Genomic DNA, 18,744 nt, shown 5'->3' on the forward strand with positions numbered 1-18,744 from the left:
CGACGTCGTGTCCCAGTATTATCCATTAATGCTCAACCGATTCGTTTTAGAAAATGATGAATCTAGAGCTATTATTGGTAGATAATTACCGAATCTAAACTTGCTGAACCGAAAAATAAATAAAAACCAAACAATAGACCGAGCTGGGTAAGCTTCTAATCAAACCGACGATAACCAAACCAGATCTCTCGGTCCAGGATTCGAGTGAAGTAAACCATTGGTTTGGTATATAACCTGAACACTTCGACGAATCTGTAGATTCCTCATTTTGTTACATCAGAAACCGAAGCGATGCCGCCGTCGTCGACGCAGTCATTGACCGTCGCAGCAGCGAAGACGCTACGAAACCGGATATTCTCCAGGTCCGGATCCACATCCGCCGGCCCGAGCCGCTGGGCCACGCCGGGCCACGAGGAGCGGCCCAAGGGCTACTTCATGAACCGCACTCCTCCGCCGCCGGGGCAGTCGCGCAAATGGGAGGATTGGGAGCTTCCTTGTTACATCACGAGCTTCCTCACGATCGTCATCCTCGGGGTCGGGCTCAACGCCAAACCTGATCTCTCGATCGAGACCTGGGCTCATCAGAAGGCCCTGGAACGTCTCGAGATGGAGAGGCTCGCCGGAGATTCTTCCGATTGAGCATCACCGGAGCTTGATCACGAAGACTTTGGTGGAGAACTTCTTTTGTTATGATGTCGATAATGATGAAATAAGTTTGTCTTTTAACTGTTTCGACGCATTTGCAATTTCTCAAAGTTTATCACTTTTTGATTCGCTCGTTTTGATACAAATATCATCTGCAATTTGATTTGCTCGTTTGCCTATTGATAAAGAAAGTTTCTGTCTTTCCTGATGATATCTGCTTGTCATTTGTGTAACTAGGATTTTAAGAGTGTTCCTCTGTTTTGTAGACATTGGCATGCTTTAAGCATTGCTCGTTAGTATACATGTTTCTGATTGAGCATTTCTCCAAATGGTGGATAGATATGCTTGATCTGGTATGTCTTTTGTTGTGGCGATCACGAAGACTTGGAGATAGTTAGGTCTACCTGAATAGGAACTTCGTTTCTATATCCTCGTTTTGTTGATAATGATGAAATAAAAGTGTCACATTTCTCAAATTTTGGTCTCTTTTGACTTGCTTGTTTTGATCAACATCTGAAATTTGATTGGTGTTTTTTCATATGGTTCAAGTCGCCTATTGATTGCTATCCAGTGCTTCCTGGTGCCTAGCCTGTTCAGATCCATTTTTAGACATGTAAGTTGTTGATGTAGTCTCACAGGCTGATAGTATAGCTGTAACTAGGAGAAGGTTCCTCTGTTTCGCTATTCATGTTATGATTGTAGCTTTGTGCATCGTTCACATATCAGATTGGTAATGCTTTAAAGTGGTTTAGAGCTCTTCTCGCATCAGCCATTGTTAGATGCTGCAATTCACTAGATTTCCGTTTGTTCGGTTTTTTTTGCTTCAGTGTTGGATCCTGGAGTAGAGTTCTCATTGGTATCATCAGCCTTTATTAGATTTCAGTATCTTCAGTTTTGAAATTTACTAGGATTCTACTGCTCATTGCATCAGTGCTAATTGTTTGAACAATTCCGTAAGGGCTAACAGTAAGAATGCATGGGTGTTGAATTGTGAGCGTTTTTTTTTTCTTGCAAATACTGGGCTGTGAATAGCGTGTGAATGTTGATTTTGATCTTTGGAAATAGTTGTGGGGGAACTGGTATCAAATACTTGAATAGGTCTCTAGATTGGAGTTGAGGATACTTAATTTTGAGTAGATAAGGTTTAGAAAACATGACGGCTTACCTCTTTATCTCCGCAGGTTCTCTGGATTGTATTGAATCACTGCCATTTCAAGTAGTTTCCCAAATCTTCTGATTAGTTTCCCCAAGTGTGGTTTGATAGTATCCTCTTTTAATATGCTCTAGTTTAAGCAGTGTGGGTTGCTCAGCGAGAGTGTAATGGTCTAGCATGTTGAAACGATTAGGCTTTTGGTAAATCAATGTAAGAAGACATCACTTCACATAGCGGAGACCCTAGAAGAGTCCACTGTAAAGCCATGTGGGAGAACATGTTCTCTTATCCATGTCCTCTGTACATGCAGATGCTCTTTGGTAAAACTCAGCAATTCATGAAATATTATATGACAATCGTAGTCGCATCACATCGAGAGGGCTACTGCTGTGGTCATTTCCTTCTCTGTGTGTTTGTCTCCCGAGAGTATTGAATAGCACTAGTAAATCAATGTAAGAACTAAGATGACATCACTTCACTCTTCAGTCTCCACACAGTCTTTTTTTTTTTACTGGAGAACCAAAGAAGAGTCTAGTGTAAAGCCATGTTAAGAACCTCTGTTCCTCTTATCTTTTTCCTCGGTACACGCAGATGTTCTGTTGTAAATTGCACCAATTCATGAAAAAACATGATGAACAGTTGTAGTCGTAGTGGTATGTAATTTGAAGTCGGTGTCGGTGGAGTCAGTGAGAACGTTTTGGACGAAAGCGAAAAGTGACTCTTTTGCTAAAAAAGCTACTATTTCGGGTAATGTGACCGGCTATTTCCGGTGGAACAGTCGAGCCACCGACACAACCTTCCATGTTTTCACGACAATGATCACTGTCCGTATCGCACACGATCCACGTTATTATTTATTTAAAGAAAGAAACCATAATTTCGTGACAAAAAAAAAAGAAAGAAACCATAATTTCCCCCACTCGGCTCTCCCATATGTAAGAGAGAAAGTAGCATTATTATTGGCTTAAAGGTAAAGAACAGCAAATCTGAGAGTAGACTTCACTCTTGAGGAGATCAAAGTAACCCGTCTTGAAGAGAGTCATGACTTGAATGTAAAACACACACTTTGCTCTGTTTCTTCACTGGTAAGTCTTCTTTTTCTTTTGCCCTCAATCTTTACTAAGTTGTTGAACTCTCAAGTGACGTCATGGTTGTTCATGCTCTGCTATTGATATCTTTTTGGATACGTCTGAAAATTCACCAAAGTCCCTAATCATGATTATTGGGGATTTTTAGGGTGGGGTTCTTAGTGGAATATAAGAACCCAACTCTTAACTTTTAACTAAAAAACTAAGAACCGGTTCTTAAAACTCTTATTTAAGAGCCGGTTCTTAACTTTTTTAAAAGTTAAGAGACGTGTTCTTATATTTCGCTAAGAACGCTACGTTAAGATCAAGCACCTTGTTCATATACTACTGTAGACTTAAGACAAAACATAGCAAGTCTGATTATGTCCTTCTCGTCCTCCACTATGTTATTTCCTTTTCAGGAACATGAATACATTCAGCTCTTTTTTTAATCATTTTGCTCATCTTTCTTTCTTCTCCGTAGGGTAAAACAGATCTTCTTGGATCGTTTCCTTATGATGAAGGGGAGAACAACCAACAATGTCCAGTCAAAGCGATCGACCAAGAACGGAAGAAAAGATCAGAAGCTGCAGAAGAAGAATAGCCAGAAAAGATTGTCAGAACAAGAGAAACACAAGGACTTAAACGCTAACGAAGATTCTAACAATCTCCCTACAGTAGTAGCTAGTGATTCAACCACACACTCAGATCCATCTGAGGCTTACGAGACCGTAGATGTCCGTTACTTGGATGATGTAACAGAGAGTAAAGAGAAAGATCACAGTGTAAATGGATCCAAAGATGATGATGATGATGAAGAAGAAGAAGTTAAAGATGCTCGGGAAGGTGTCAATGCCGATGTATGGGAAGATGCTTCGAATGGTGCTCTTAGTACTGGAAGCGAGAACGAGTCCCCTGATGTAGTAACAGAGAACAGTGGTGAACACTTTGAGGAAGAGAAGATCAATCATCTCGAGACAAGAATCGGGAGACTTGAAGAGGAGCTTAGAGAAGTTGCCTCACTCGAGATATCTCTCTACTCTGTTGTTCCGGACCATTCTAGCTCCGCGCACAAGCTTCACACGCCAGCTAGGCGTCTTTCCAGAATCTACATCCATGCCTGTAAGCATCTCACTCGTGAAAAGCGTGCTAGGATCGCTACGAACTCTGTTTCTGGTCTTGTTTTGGTTGCCAGATCTTGTGGGAATGATGTTTCAAGGTATAAAAAAAGACTAATGAGTTGAACATTTTCAGCATCTTGATACTCTCTATAAATACATTTTTTTCTTGTTAGGTTGACCTTTTGGTTATCAAACATCATATCTCTAAGGGAGATCATTTCACAAGCCTTTGGTAAGTCGCATGAGTCAAATGGTGATGCAGAGAAGAAAGGTCTCCAAAAGCTTTTGGAGGATTGGCAAGAAACTGAAACGTTTACTACTTCACTCGAGAAAATCGAACACTGGGTCTTCACTAGAATCGTTGAATCTGTTTGGTGGCAGGTATATTAAAAAGATTGAGAGCTTCTTTCTAAGTTTTTGTCTATTGAAGCATCTCTCAGTTTTGCTTCTGCTATCTTTTTAAGGTCTTTACTCCTTATATGCAATCCCCTGAAAGCAACTCATCTGAGAAGCAAGGAGCCTTTTCTATTAGCCTGTGGAACAGTGCTTTCAGAGAAGCTCTGCAACGGCTTTGTCCTGTGAGAGGCGCGGGGCATGAATGTGGCTGCTTACCTGTTTTGGCTAGAATGGTACTAATCAGATACTTTACATTTGTTTATGTTCTTGACAATGGCATATAAGAGTCTTTTTATTATTTGTCTTTTAAAAACAGGTGATGGAGAAGTGTATCAGTAGATTCGATGTAGCTATGTTCAATGCTATTCTGCGGGAGTCAGAACATCAGATTCCAACTGATCCGGTCTCTGATCCTATTCTTGATTCCAACGTTGTGCCTATTCCTGCTGGAGAGTTGAGCTTTGGATCAGGAGCACAACTCAAAAATGCGGTAACCAAAACAAAACAAAGTTCAGTTTCTTTTATAGCCGTTAGATAGTTGACTAATCCAATGTCACTTTATTATCCATTGCAGATTGGTAACTGGTCTAGATGCCTCACTAAAATGTTCGGCATGAACAACAAAGATGACGATGAAAGTGAAGGCAGTGATAGTAGTAAAGCTTTTGTATTGTTAAATGAAATTAGTGATCTTCTTATGCTCCCAAAAGACATGCTAATGGAGAGTTCCATTAGAGAAGAGGTTTGTCTGATACATATGTAATCTTATGGAAAGTTAGTCCATCCCATTCACAAGCTTCATTGAATAGTCTTCATTGATCTTTTGATTTTACAAAACAGATATGTCCATCGATCAATCTTTTATTAATCAAAAGAATACTCTGCAACTTCACTCCTGATGAGTTCTGTCCAGATCATGTACCAGGAGCTGTCCTAGAAGAGCTCAACTCTGCTGACGTATCCAAATGAATTCAAAAGTTAAGATTCTCTTTACTTCTCTTAAACTATTAAACATCTTTTTTTTGTTTATATATTTTCAGAGCGATGGTGATGGGAAGCTGCTATTAGAAGAAAGCTTCCCTTATGCAGCTTCCTCAGTTTCTTACACGCCTCCGTCGACCATGGATGTAGGAGAGAAAGTTTCAAATCTTACAGGGAAAATGTCAAGGAATGTGTCTATGATACAGAGAAAAGGGTACACGAGCGACGAGGAGCTTGAGGAACTGGACTCTCCTCTTACATCCATCGTAGACGATTCAAGTGACTTTACTGATTCAGCGACCTCAAATGAAAGATACAAGCTTCTTAGACAAGTGTGGTTTTAGTTGGGTGATTCATTGGAAACCAAGTTAAAAGTGTAATTAGTTTGTGTGGTTACTATGAACTTATGCCATATCCAGTAACCAAAAAACACAAAATTTTGCCAATTCTAAAAATAAATCTTTACCTAATAACTGAAAATAAAAATCTTTTGACCTATTCAACGGTAAAGACATTGAATATTGTGATATCTGCTAGAGTCAGCAACCACAATAACTTCCTCGAGCTATTAGGATGTTGTCTTGAGTTTCCTCTTCCGGTTCTGGTGTTTGAGTATGCAGAACATGGTGCTATGGATGAGCAAGGAGGTGTTTGTAGTGATAACAGACAACAACAATTGCCTTGGAGTGTTAGGTTGAAGATTACAAAAGAAGTTGCTAATGCTGTGACTTATCTTCACAGTGCGTTTCCGAGGATCATTGTACACAGAGAGATAAAGCAGACCAATGTGTTCTTGGACAAGAACTGGACAGCCAAGCTGTCTGATTTCTCATTCTCTATATCTCTCCCTGATCAGGTAAGTCATGGATTGAAGATAAAGTGATGGGAACAGCTGGATTCATTGATCCGTCTTATTTCTCTACGGGTATAGTGTCTGGATACACTGATGTGTTCAGCTTTGGAATCCTTTCGTTGGTTATTCTGAGTGGTAGACCTGCTGTGTTCGCTGGATCATTCGGATTTTCTGATAGTATTCATGACTATATGAGAGTTTTACATGAGAAAGGAGAGCTGTTCTTGGAGCTAGGTGATGAGTTTGGTGGAAAATCGATGTATACATTTCTTGAGATGGCTTTGAGATGCTGCGAGAAGAGGAAAGAAGACAGACCAAAGATGATTGAAGTGGCGAAAGAGATTAAGCTGATAGAGAAGTCACTAGATGTTGCATCAAGAAAGTATAAAGACAAAGGTGGTAAGAAAGTTTACTTAGCCTAAAGTTAAAATAGTTTATGAAGAAGGAACACATTGTAATAGCTTTTACTATACAGGAATGACAATATATATTTTTTTTTTGGGTTCTTGAATACTTTCAAGAACAATATTGTATATCTACAAGATACTCAGGTGGTGTTATTGGTTAGTGGTCATATAGTAATCAAATGCCTAACATTACTTGGTCTAGGATCTTTCGATCCTCTTTAGTTCCTTGGACACTTCCATCATCTCCGGAACTTCCCCTCTAAGACCGATGCATTTGAGTGAAAGTACGAAAAAAGCTTCCATCCGACATAGCTCTCCTTCTGCAAAGTCACTTTCCAACATAACTGGATCTAAGATCTCAGCGAGTCTACCATCTTCCACAAGCCGAGTCAGAAAATCTGGATGTAGCTCATCGTCCAGACCTGGAGTTCTTCTGCTCAAGAGAACTAACATGAACACTCCAAAGCCGTAGACGTCAACATTCTCTGTGATCATTCCCTTTGACATATGGTTAGGATCTAGGTACCCGTACGTTCCCTCTAGCTTATACTCACGTACAAAAGACTCTCCTTGTGGTATAGTGACGCAGTTGCGGAAATCTCCTAGCTTTGCAACCCCTTTTACATCCAAGAATACGTTACGAGGGTGTACATTCCTATGGATGAATGTCGTCGAAAAGGCGGTGTGAAGGTAGGCTAATGAGTTCGAGATGTCTCTTGCTATCTTTATCCTTTTATTCCATGTCAGTGTTGGATCGATTTGGTGATGAGCGTTCACCGTTATGCTCTCCGCATATTCACATACTAGGGCAGGGCAAGTGAGTTCGAGACAGCATCCCAACAACTTGAGGAAGTTCTTGTGACCACTCACCATTGATGAAACTGATATGTCTCGGCAAATCTTCCTTACAAGACGCCCTCCGTATGCTTTTTTCTTGATCATAACTAGTCTGTTATCATCATTATCGAGTGTTCCTCTGTAGTAATGGTAATCACAATCATCTTTTCCGACAAGATTGCTCTTGTTGAAGTTGTTGGTGGCTTCAAGGATCTGGTCGGGAGAATAAGTTGAGATGGGATTTGTTTTACCGTTGCAACATTTGATGAGCTCTTCTAGTAGGATGCTTCCGTTCTCCAGGAACAATCTTTGTGGTTCATTGACTTTTTGGATCTTCTTTCTCCTCCAACTCATCTGAAATTAAAGTCTGTGAAACAAAGATTAGCTGAAGAAGAAGAATGCTTTCCTTCAGAGAGATGGTTTTGACCTGGAACAAATGTTGTTGACTTTTTTTAAGATCTGAGCTTCAAAACTTACAGTTTTCAGAATAATCTTAAAGTTTTTTTGTGGGCCCATTCTCCAAGTCTTCTTTACAATTAAAAAAACAGAAGAGACAGCTTTTAATAATATTGTAGGATCCACTTATTTTTAAATTTTTTTTTTTTTCTTTTTTTTAAGATAGCTGCCGTTAATGCTGCTCAAACAGCCAATAACATCAATAAGAAAGGCCTCAAAGTTGACTTTGGAGAGAGTTGACTGTTTCTCATTCTATTCTGTAGTAATTTACTAATTTAAAAGCTATAACGAGATTTAAATTTAAGTATTGATAAGTGATCACTAAATGACTTTCTTACCCTCAGACTATCATCGCTTCGGCTCAATCGTATAAAAGGCTAAGTTCTTAAAGGTCAAAAACGTAAATAACACCGAAGCTTCATCTTCCTCATCCTCCTTCTTCTTCCCTTATCTACCGTGAGATGCTTCTTCACCAGTAAAAACAAAAAAGAGACAATGGCGGTTTCTCTCCCTAACTCGTTTCTCCAGATCAATCCATGTGCTCCTTCTCTCGTAATCAAAAAGGTAAATCTCGAAATTTTTCTCTTATTCCTCCAAAAATCACTAAACTTTTTTTCTTTTCCGAATAGCCGGTTAAGGCGGCATCGATTGGCGCTAACCGGGGAAGTAAACCGGCGGTGGTTCAAGTGACGTGCAGGAAGAAGGATATGCACCCAGAGTTTCACGAGGACGCCAAGGTTTACTGCAACGGAGAGCTCGTGATGACCACCGGAGGGACTAAGAAAGAGTACGTAGTCGATGTTTGGTCTGGTAACCATCCGTTTTACCTCGGGAACCGCTCGGCTTTGATGGTTGATGCTGATCAAGTTGAGAAGTTCCGGAAGAGGTTTGCTGGGTTGTCGGAGATTATGGAGATTCCTGTTTTGAAAGGAGAGATCGTGTTGCCCACGAAGAAAAGTAAAGGTGCTGGTAAAGGGAAGAAGAAATGATGAGAACTTTGTAATGTTGAAATGGAGTTTTCTGGTAAAGCTTTGAGCTTGTCTTTGCTTAGGCTGTTTGAATTGTGTATGTTATGTTTTTGTTCTTGAATGCAAATGAATATATTTTATTTTTTAGAATGTGTTTGGTTTATCTTATGTGATCATGGTTCTTGTTTATTGTTTATTGTTACAATGTATATAGCTGGTGATAATCTTATTGCTCTTATAAGGTTATGGCATGGACTAAATGATTAGTGCAAGTGTGGTTGTAGTTGTTGTTATTGCAAATGACACAAAGGATGTGCCATTTGCCACAGCTGGTGATAGTCTTTTATTGCTCTTATTAGGTTTATGGCATGAACTAAATGACTAGTGCAAGTGGGGTTGCTCTAGGGCCCTTTTTCTCAGTCAGATTTTCAGCATTTGAGCATTGTAGTCTCTGCTCAGATTATCAGCCAGAACTCTGTGACGCAGTGTTTTTTTTTTTTTATCATACATATATTCTCAAGATTTAGTGACTTGCAAACCACAAAGCGGCTTTATTAGCACTATATATAGAATTAAAGATTTGCTTAAGATAACATATAAGACAGTTATTGAAAGCTCAAGAGATTCACGGAACTCAAAAGGGTTGTGTTTGTGGCCGGCCATATAATACATTTTTTTTTTTGACAAACTAAACCCTTACAACTTGTATCAATGTCTAATTAAGTTGATCTACAACATGTCAATCAAGCAACAAAGACTAATACTGACACACTCTACTAAACAGGAACGAGCTTGCACCCTGGTGGTTTTGGAGGTATAATCTTCAACCTCATGGGTCTATGAGAATTTTTCTTAAACTGCAAAGGCTTTGGTGGAAGAATCTTCACTCTTAGTGGCTTCTTTGTACTATCCTTAGATTCCAGCACAACCACCGATTGTCTCTTAACGATCACTTTCTTCTGATCAGAAACATTCCGAAGAAACGGATGCTTCAACAACTCCTCAGCGCTTCCTCTCTCATCTGGATTCCTTGCGAAACACGTCTTTAGAAACTGCCTTGCGTCCCAAGGAAGAGACTGTGGAATCTCTGGTGAGTTCCCATTCAACAGTTCAGGCATAAGATCCTCTGAATCCGCAAAAGGCCATGGCGGCTCTCCGGTGTACATCTCCAAAACAACGCAACCTAACGACCACAAATCCAACGCCTTCTCCGCAACACCCTCCTGAACAGACTCCGGAGACATGTAAAGAGGCGTTCCCAAGAAGGGAGAATCAAACTCCCAAAACTCTGACTCCTCTCCAGCTTTTGTAGACATCCCAAAATCAGATATCTTCAACTCATACGTGGATTGCAAGCCACCAACACGACGCGGGAACACAAGGAGATTCTCCGGTTTAAGATCACAATGAACATAACCGTGACCATGAACAGACACAAGTCCTTGAAGAATCAAGAGCGTAAAGTCTCTGATCATCGAGTCAGACAACGTTCTTGTTTCCATGAAAGAAGCTAAACTTCCACACGCTGCGTACTCCATCGACATCTTGTAAACCCTGACTCCATAATCATCGACACCGCTCGACATCGGCCCTAGGGTTTGCACGATTCTAGGGCAGTTTCTAAGTTTAGAAAGTATCCGAAACTCTCTGCGGAGAGACTCGTAGTCGTGAGCGTAGGAGCTTTTCACTGCATGGTACGTAGCATGGCTCCGTGCCGTTAGGTTTTGTTAATCTCATGAGATCGACTGAACCGTACGAGCCTTTTCCTAAGGACTTCATAAACTCCATCGACGGCAATATACTTTTTACTTCACTGCAACCGAAAACCCTAATTGGAATCTGATATTTGGAGTTTGTTGAAGAATGTGTGAAGTGCTTTCGTATTATATCTGGCGCCGATTGAGTAAAATGGAAACTTTAGAGTATGTATGGAAACAAAAAAAGGAAACTGAATAACGCGCATCTTAACTTACATGGAAAATCTTCATCAAATACATTTTAACCGTTGGATCATATGTTCCATGCTAAACTCTTCAGGTTAATTACTATTTACTACTTAAAAAAAAGTCTGTAGGACAAAATACATAATTGGTTAAATCACTTAAATGCTTTATATCTATCAAGTTCAATGTGGCTATTTAGAATTCTTAGACCTTTTTCTTATGTAAATTGGACTACATAATCAATCACTTAATTCATCAAACAAAACAAAAAAACTTACAGTCATATTCATCAGGGCGATCAAGAGTTTGTTTTATTATTCCTAATAAAAGATATATGCATAGCAGGTTCAATAATTCCTCAGCTAGCGCAGTTTCAACCAAATGCATGACCGGTGAATTTGGTATCATAAATCTCGTTATTGTAAAGCTTGTATGGATGCTGAAGCTAATTAAACATCATATACTCTATTCAATATGTTTTTCCCTATATTCTAATGCAACAATGCTCCCAAATAGCTGGTCCCCCAACAGCATTGTAAGATCACATAAAATAAATAATGTAAACCTTTATTTTCTAAGTGATCTTATAATAATGTTCTCAATTTCTTATATTTCGGTTAATTATAAAATCATTTAGGGTTAATATTTTCATCTATCGGTAATAATGTCAAGAATTGAAGTTAATGAATTATCAGAGAATAGTGTCATGATCTACTCTTTATTATGGTTCGATGCAAACTCATGCCATAAAGGAGGGCATAAGGTTAACAAAAAATGTAAACTGGGTCGGGCCAAGATAAAGTATTATATGACCATTCAGACCAGCATAACAATATGAAGCCCAAAGCCAGTGATATGTACGTACAATTATCTATTTATCTCAACAAACAAACAAATATCTCACATGGAAAACTATATTTCAATGTTTTAAACGTAATTATATGCAAATAATATAGTGTATATTTTAAAGACGTCGTTATAAAATTAGTTTGAAGATAGAATATCTTAATGTTTTAGCATAGTTATATAGAAACAGTAATATTATGTTTTGAAGATTTTGTTCAAAAAATGTTTAAAATATAGTGACCTTTTCCTCGAAGGAATAAAGAAAAAGTTAACGTATGAAAAGAAAAGAGAAAAGTATAGAGTTGAATTTTTATATATTCACAACTTGTAATACATTAACATGTTTGTATACCTTCTTCAAGTCAGACTATATGGTTCCCACACGCAACCTCACTCCAAACCTCAAGTTATAACTTTATATATTTTCGTATATTCTTGACTATGCTCTATTTTACATATCCAGTCGTCATACTATAGGGAATTTGTAATATCTTTAAATCACAACTAGATCTTGCCAGCGCGGATATGAATTTTCGGTTTATGGTTATTTATTTAACTAAATGATGTATTTGTAATAGTTGATGTATTATATCACCAAATAAATAATTTTTTTGGCATCTTAAACCATCTATTTATGATGAATATTCGATATCATATACAAAATTGAACAAATAGACGTAATTAGAGAATTATAGACGATATATAAAAACAATGGTTATTAATGTAAAATATGAAAAAATATTATATCATGACTTAGTATGGCATAAAAGATTATAAATTAGTTATACATGTTTAAAGAAAATAAAATGATTTTTAAACTTTTATGAAAAATTTAACATATAAAAAATAGTGATTAATTAGTCATCAAATTGTAAATAATTTTATACTTTTGTTAATAATAAATTATTTATAGTCTTTGTTTTTCGTCAAGATAATTATTAAATGTCCATAACATTAATATGTTAAAAAGTCCATATTATGAAAGCCCGTGTTGTAACCGTTTTTTTCTGGGAAGTGTAACAAAAAAAAATTACCTTTAACTCTTCGTTTTGTTTAAGTTCTGTGTCGGTAAAAGATTAAAAAAAATTTCTCTATCTTTTTCAATGTTCAATTTGAAGCTTATTATGCGAAAATCATACGCAAATATAGGCAATTGGTTGGAATCTCTATATCTTTATATTCTTATAAATTTTAAATTTATTGTTTCTTCTTCTGCAAGGAAATCAATTACCGAAGTAATAGATCAATTGGTTGGAATCAAATCTATTCTTATAATTAGTGTAATTATGGTTACAGTTTCTATATTTAATAGGTACATTAAAGATACGACTTTGAAAATATTCTGTTTTGATTAATAGAAGATATTGGATTTTGAGTTTGTATTTATTGATTTGTTTTTTTATAAAGCTTAGAAAATCAGTGGGATGATTGGTTGGTTGATACATCCTATAAAGAAAATGAAAACTATAGGTGGTTTGACTATTGTACATCGATCGATGCATGATGTAAGTTGACTATATAAAACTTGAGCATGATCATTTCAAACTAAAGTATAGGTACGTTATATGCATTTGTTATATTGTAGTTAATATATTTTGAATATTACATAAGTCAAGTGATTCACGTTTTCGTAAAAATAAAATTCAAGTTCATTATTGGGATGTACTCGTCTGTAATAAGCTACGTTAAATATGATGTATTTTTAGGTTTATTTAATGACATTAAGTTTAAATTTCATTAAGAAAAATTATTAATTTAACTGGAAAAGACAAGCATTAAAATAGGTAGGTTTATTTAATGACATTAAATTTAAATTTGATTAAGTAAAACTCATTAATTTAACTGGAAAAGACAAGCATTAAAATAGATAGTTTAATTTAATTTTCACTGGCATGGAAGTTTCCGTGTAAATAAATTAGAAAACTTATGAGTATTTTTTAATGGTTACTTCTATTTTAATAATATAGATTCCAATATACTGTCGACATGTTATGTAATTGCAATCCTAAACTAAATTTTATAGACTTGATATGAATTTTTAAGTTAAAACAAATCCGAGTAAAGTCAACGATGGCCCTTGGGTTACTGATAGCATCTGATAATTCTGTCGTAGTACCGCCTGTTTTCCCCCAACACAAATCATTATTCTAATGTATTTAAGAATATGATTAAAAAGTCTCAAAATCATAAAAAGTCTTGCATAAAAAATACAATTTAATTACACAACTAAGATCTCTTCAATCTCCCCATCACTTGTTATTAACATATACCTACACCAGTTTCTGTTGCTGTTACATTTCTTTTGTATTCATCGAAACAAACAAACGGATCATTATGAGCTCTGACAGAAACAGTGATCATGTAATCGAACCCGACCGTTTGTTCTGGCAAAACACGGCTTCTTACAATGGCAGCAGCAAGATTTTACTCGTAACCATCGTAGCTTTCTCTATTATTATCATCATCGTCTTTACTTATCATCTATACGAAAGATTCATCCTCCGCCGCCGTAGATCCACCTTCCAAGGCCGCTCTTTCACAGTTGTTACTCAGCCGCCCAAACGTGGCCTCGGCAAAGTTGCCATTGCTTCTCTCCCTACATTTGTGGTTGGAGTCAACGGTGATGACGTACCAGCTACGGAATGTGCGGTGTGCCTAGCCTTGTTGGAGGAGAAAGATACGGCGAGGATGTTACCGAACTGCAAGCATGTTTTCCATATGACATGCGTTGACACATGGCTCACCACACACTCTACTTGCCCCATTTGTAGAACTGAAGTCGAGCCGAGTCAAAGGCTTGAGCCTGAGCCAAGAGAAGGGCCAGTTGGTGACGGTGCATCTTCCTCGGAGTACAAGAGTAGCGGGTCAACGGTTGTGCGGTTAGATTCGTTTCGGAGGATTTTGACAAGGGAAAGATCTTTGGACAGGAACGATCATTCTCGCGTTGACCAAGATCGTGTAGTAGATCTTGAAAGACAATGAATAATAAGTACTCTTGTTCACGTTACAATAGTACTCTTGTTCTTTTATAATTTCAATCTTCTTACTAAAATCTTTTGTATGTTACTGTACAAAATACACATTAGTTCAAAAAGCTAGTGTTTTAACGTGTGAAAAGAAAATAATAAGTGTTGAACTTGTAAAATATAATTCAGACAACTTGAGCCGTGCTAAAGAACTTTCAAAGCATTGGCTTGGGCAGCATTTTTTTTTATGATTGTAGAGCAGCAAATAATATTTACCTTTTATTATTTATGTCTTCAAAATATGGTATTGTGTATATTTTATAAAGTATTACAATAAAGTATTTTTTTATGATTCTAGACCACTATTAATATCCTTAGATCAATTTTTATATTATTATTATAATTGTAAACAAATTGGTGACCGAAAATTAATAGTAAATATTCCATTTGTTTCATATTAAGTGTTATTCTACCAATTTTTTATTATATAAAAAGTGTCACTTTAAAATTTTAATATAAATTTTGATTACTTTCAGCTTAAAATTAAATACAAAGTGCATTAATCTTATAAATATATAGTTCTATTTATCTCAAATATTATTAGTAAATATGTGTAATTAATAGAAACTTAATTACATTTCATTCACTTTCTTAATCTGTGTGAAAAATGTCAAAGTAACATTTATTTAGAAATGAAATGAGTATTGTTTAGAAAAATTCCCTAGAATAGCTATTTTTAAGTTTTTTATCACAAAATAGCCCTCAATGAAAAAATAACCAATTTCTTTTTTGTTAAAGAATAAAAATATATTTATACCCTAGGATTAACTAATCTATACTTAGGGTTTAAAGTTAAGATGTTGAGTTTTGATGATAGGGTTTCAAATTAAAAAAAAAAAAAAATAAAAAAAAAACTATTTTAGTCATTTTCTTTATTGAAAGCTATTTTTCTGACAAAAACTTAAAAATAACTATTTGAGAGAATTGTCATATTGTTTTTAAGTTAAAAGATGATATTTTGTGTGTTACAGTTTTTTTCTTACAATTTAAACATAACAATAACAATAATTTTTTGGCTAAAATTTTATAAAATTTTTATATCATAAAAATATTGTTTCATTGTAAAACAATTTAATAAAAGATTAAAAATATTTGTTTCATGCCTAGGGCATGAAATTTGCCAGGCACGCTCTGCAGACAACTTTGTAATAGTTTTTTCAATGTGTGTCTACATCGACAACTCTTATTTAAGTCAAACTATGTGGTTGCCACACGTTTAAATTTTAATTTTCTTTCTGGCGATAGACATTCTGTTGGAGTTAAACCTTGAAACTCAATACATTCTACATTATTTCTGGTCATATATTGTGATATGTGAATATCGTTTTTGTTGACGAAAACCTATCATCTTTAAATATTACTGAATGCAATATTATTTCATTAAATGTAGCAATTTGTGTACATTGTACTTCTCATCTATTGATCAATAAAACATAGTAACTTTTGATCATTTCTTCTTGCTTTACTGCATAACTTTTCTGTTTTCTAGTTATACAAAGAATCTTTGATTTATTTTACCGTAACATTTTATATCAACTGCAACCCTAACTAAATTGCATAGACTTGATTGGAATTTATAAGTTAAATAAATCTGAGTAAAGTCAACTACGGCCATAGGATTGCTGATAGTATCTGATAAATTCTGTCGAAGTACTGCCTGTTTCCCCCATCCACCAATCATATAGTAAGACTAAAGAATATAATAAGAAGGTGACAAAATCATCAAAATGTTTACGTATCATAATTTAACTACACAGCTAAGATCTCTTCAATCTCCCCCATCACACTTGTTATTAACATATTTGTGTTGCCCCACTTCTTCATACTCATCGAAGAAATAACAAAATATCATCATGAGCTCTGACAACATAAATAATGATCACGGAACCGATCCCGACTTCTGGCAAAACGCGGCTTCTTACCATGGCAGCAGCAAGATTTTAATTGTCATCATCCTTGTTTTCTCTATTTTCATCCTCGTAGTCTGCGCTTATCATCTATACCCAAGATTCGTTCTCCGCGGCGGCCGTAGATCCACCTTCCAAGGCCACTCTCTCACCCTTGTTACTCAGCCGCCCAAACATGGCCTCGACATAGTTGTCATTGATTCTCTTCCTACATTCGTGGTTGGAGTCAACGGTGATCATGACGTCTCGGCGACGACGGAATGTGCGGTGTGTCTAGCCTTGTTGGAAGAGAAAGATACGGCGAGGATGTTACCGAACTGCAAACACGTTTTCCACGTGACATGCGTTGACACATGGCTCGCAACGCACTCCACTTGTCCCATTTGTAGAACTGATGTCGAGCCGAGTCATAGACTTGAGCCTGAGCCAAGAGAAGGGCCAGTTGGTGATGGTGCATCTTCGTCGGATTACAAGAGTGGCGGGTCAACGGTTGTGCGGTTAGATTCGTTTCGGAGGATTTTGACAAGGGAAAGATCTTCGGACAGGAACGATCATTCTCGCGTTGACCAAGATCGTGTATTAGATCTTGAAAGACAATGAATAATAGTACTCTTGCTCACGTACGATATTACTTTTGTTCCTTTATAGTTTTCTGTGCAGAGGTGTATTTCCGTAAGCGTAGGAAGAAGATCAATGCCGTGGGGCTTACGGGTGAAGAAGAGTTGTTGGAAGAAGAGAATGAGAGCAAAGCCTCGGAGGAGAAGAGAGGGTTTGAAGAGGAATAAAATCAGTCGAGCAAAGCCTAGGAGAGAAAGAGAGGCTTTGCGAGTCACGTATCCTTAGTGATACTTATCTATAAATAACAAGAATAAGAGTCATGGGTTTTCCATGTTTTGTGTGACGTAAGAAGTGACGTATGTGTCCTTCAGGTGATCGTTCGTGATCATCGTCGTTATCTTCTTTACGTGTAATCAGTCTCGTACTTGGATCGGAGAAAGTAATAGAAATGTATTATTCAGTAAATGTTGAGTGATACATAGAGTGGTGTGAGTACAAGGTTACGATCTCGTACTTAACAAATTGGTGCGTTTGTGACTCGATCGAAAGCTCGCTGTGTCACCCATGGCGGATTCAAATCCTTTCTCAGATGCTTACAACGTTCGTATTGGAGATCAAGAGCTTGCGTTCATCCGTACGGAGTGAGAACGTTTAGCGAAGAACGCCGAGGAGATGTTGGCTCGTTTTGGTGTGATCGAGAAGCGTCTCGCGACGTCCGATTCTCGTTTTGATGCGATGGATCGTCGTTTCGATCAACTTACGATGATCCTAACGCGTATGGAGAATAACCAGATCACCGATAAGGCACAAGGCAAGGCGGTGGCGTCGCCTAGTGATTCTCCGGGCCCGGCAATGTTTTCGTCTTCACGGTCGGCGCCGGAGCTACATCCATCGGGATTCGGGGTTCCTCCGTCGGTGTTTGAGAATCGTGAGGGCCTACTGAAGAAGCTCGAGATGCCGGTGTTTTCGGGGGAGAATCCTTTTGGTTGGATTGCTCAGGTGGAGCGTTATTTTCGGATTGGGCAGTTTCATGGTTTGGAGAGGTTACAAATGGTCTCGTTGAGCCTTGCAGGTCATGTGTTGAACTGGTTTAACGGGGAGATGGAGCATGATCCTTTTACTGATTGGCATCAGTTTAAGCGGAGGTTGGTTTCTCGTTTCCGTCAGAGGATTGAGGATGAACCAGGCAAACGTTTGTTCTCTATTCGTCAGACGGGGACGATTGCTGAATATGTTAATGAGTTTGGGAAGCTTCGTTCGATTGTTACTGGAGTTGATGAGCAAAATCTGGTTCACGTCTTCTTCAACGGGTTGAAACCAGAAATGCAAGAAGTTATTAAGATGAAAGAACCTAAGGGTCGTCTTACTGAGCATATTGCGGCGGTGATTGGTATGGAGGGGAGTGCTTTCTGCACCTCTATTAGCCTGGCGGTTCAGAGTAAAGGGGGAACGTCTCGTGGTTCTACAACTCAGAGTGCTCAAGGGTTCAGTTCTGCGTCTCAGTCAGGCTTCAAAGGAGGCCATTCCTCTGGTCATGTGACTGGTGGTTCTTTCCGCCCTCGTTTAAAGTATACATCGTC

At 37.5% G+C, this 18,744-nt stretch overlaps 7 protein-coding genes and 1 pseudogene across 8 annotated transcripts; 6 read left to right on the forward strand and 2 right to left on the reverse strand.

The window, feature by feature from the left end:
• Positions 1-14: 14 nt before the first annotated feature.
• Positions 15-856, forward strand: BNAC04G02600D. Its single transcript, XM_013872366.3, has one exon. It carries the CDS (start codon positions 292-294, stop codon positions 637-639), a length of 348 nt encoding a protein of 115 aa, XP_013727820.1. The 5' UTR covers positions 15-291; the 3' UTR covers positions 640-856.
• Positions 857-2,631: 1,775 nt separating this feature from the next.
• On the forward strand, positions 2,632-5,849 carry LOC106431537. Of its 2 annotated transcripts, none has more exons than XM_013872331.3 (8): positions 2,632-2,883; positions 3,350-4,084; positions 4,160-4,367; positions 4,451-4,615; positions 4,699-4,872; positions 4,957-5,124; positions 5,223-5,339; positions 5,423-5,849. In XM_013872331.3, exons 2-8 carry the CDS (start codon positions 3,381-3,383, stop codon positions 5,705-5,707), a joined length of 1,821 nt encoding a protein of 606 aa, XP_013727785.1. In that variant the 5' UTR covers positions 2,632-2,883; positions 3,350-3,380; the 3' UTR covers positions 5,708-5,849. The 2 variants fall into 2 exon arrangements, with proteins under 2 accessions (XP_013727785.1, XP_013727786.1); XM_013872332.3 differs by having other exon boundaries at positions 2,651-2,883; positions 3,360-4,084.
• A 145-nt stretch (positions 5,850-5,994) lies between these two features.
• Positions 5,995-6,638, forward strand: LOC106431545 (serine/threonine-protein kinase ZRK1-like). The gene is made up of 2 exons (XM_013872339.1): positions 5,995-6,103; positions 6,220-6,638. The coding sequence occupies exons 1-2, from the start codon at positions 5,995-5,997 to the stop codon at positions 6,636-6,638; spliced, it is 528 nt and encodes a 175-aa protein (XP_013727793.1).
• On the reverse strand, positions 6,614-8,096 carry LOC106431550 (serine/threonine-protein kinase ZRK4-like). Its single transcript, XM_013872342.3, has one exon. It carries the CDS (start codon positions 7,812-7,814, stop codon positions 6,822-6,824), a length of 993 nt encoding a protein of 330 aa, XP_013727796.1. The 5' UTR covers positions 7,815-8,096; the 3' UTR covers positions 6,614-6,821.
• A 181-nt stretch (positions 8,097-8,277) lies between these two features.
• On the forward strand, positions 8,278-9,031 carry LOC106431549 (50S ribosomal protein L31, chloroplastic). Its single transcript, XM_013872341.3, has 2 exons — positions 8,278-8,480; positions 8,546-9,031. Exons 1-2 carry the CDS (start codon positions 8,412-8,414, stop codon positions 8,903-8,905), a joined length of 429 nt encoding a protein of 142 aa, XP_013727795.1. The 5' UTR covers positions 8,278-8,411; the 3' UTR covers positions 8,906-9,031.
• LOC106431546 lies at positions 8,903-10,722 on the reverse strand (annotated as a pseudogene).
• A 2,864-nt stretch (positions 10,723-13,586) lies between these two features.
• LOC106431561 (RING-H2 finger protein ATL40) lies at positions 13,587-14,887 on the forward strand. Its single transcript, XM_013872352.3, has one exon. It carries the CDS (start codon positions 14,008-14,010, stop codon positions 14,653-14,655), a length of 648 nt encoding a protein of 215 aa, XP_013727806.1. The 5' UTR covers positions 13,587-14,007; the 3' UTR covers positions 14,656-14,887.
• A 912-nt stretch (positions 14,888-15,799) lies between these two features.
• On the forward strand, positions 15,800-17,751 carry LOC106431562 (RING-H2 finger protein ATL40-like). Its single transcript, XM_013872354.3, has one exon. It carries the CDS (start codon positions 16,553-16,555, stop codon positions 17,204-17,206), a length of 654 nt encoding a protein of 217 aa, XP_013727808.1. The 5' UTR covers positions 15,800-16,552; the 3' UTR covers positions 17,207-17,751.
• The last annotated feature ends 993 nt before the right edge of the window (positions 17,752-18,744 follow it).

This window comes from Brassica napus, chromosome C4 (genome assembly GCF_020379485.1).
Source record: "Brassica napus cultivar Da-Ae chromosome C4, Da-Ae, whole genome shotgun sequence".
Lineage (NCBI taxonomy): Eukaryota > Viridiplantae > Streptophyta > Magnoliopsida > Brassicales > Brassicaceae > Brassica > Brassica napus.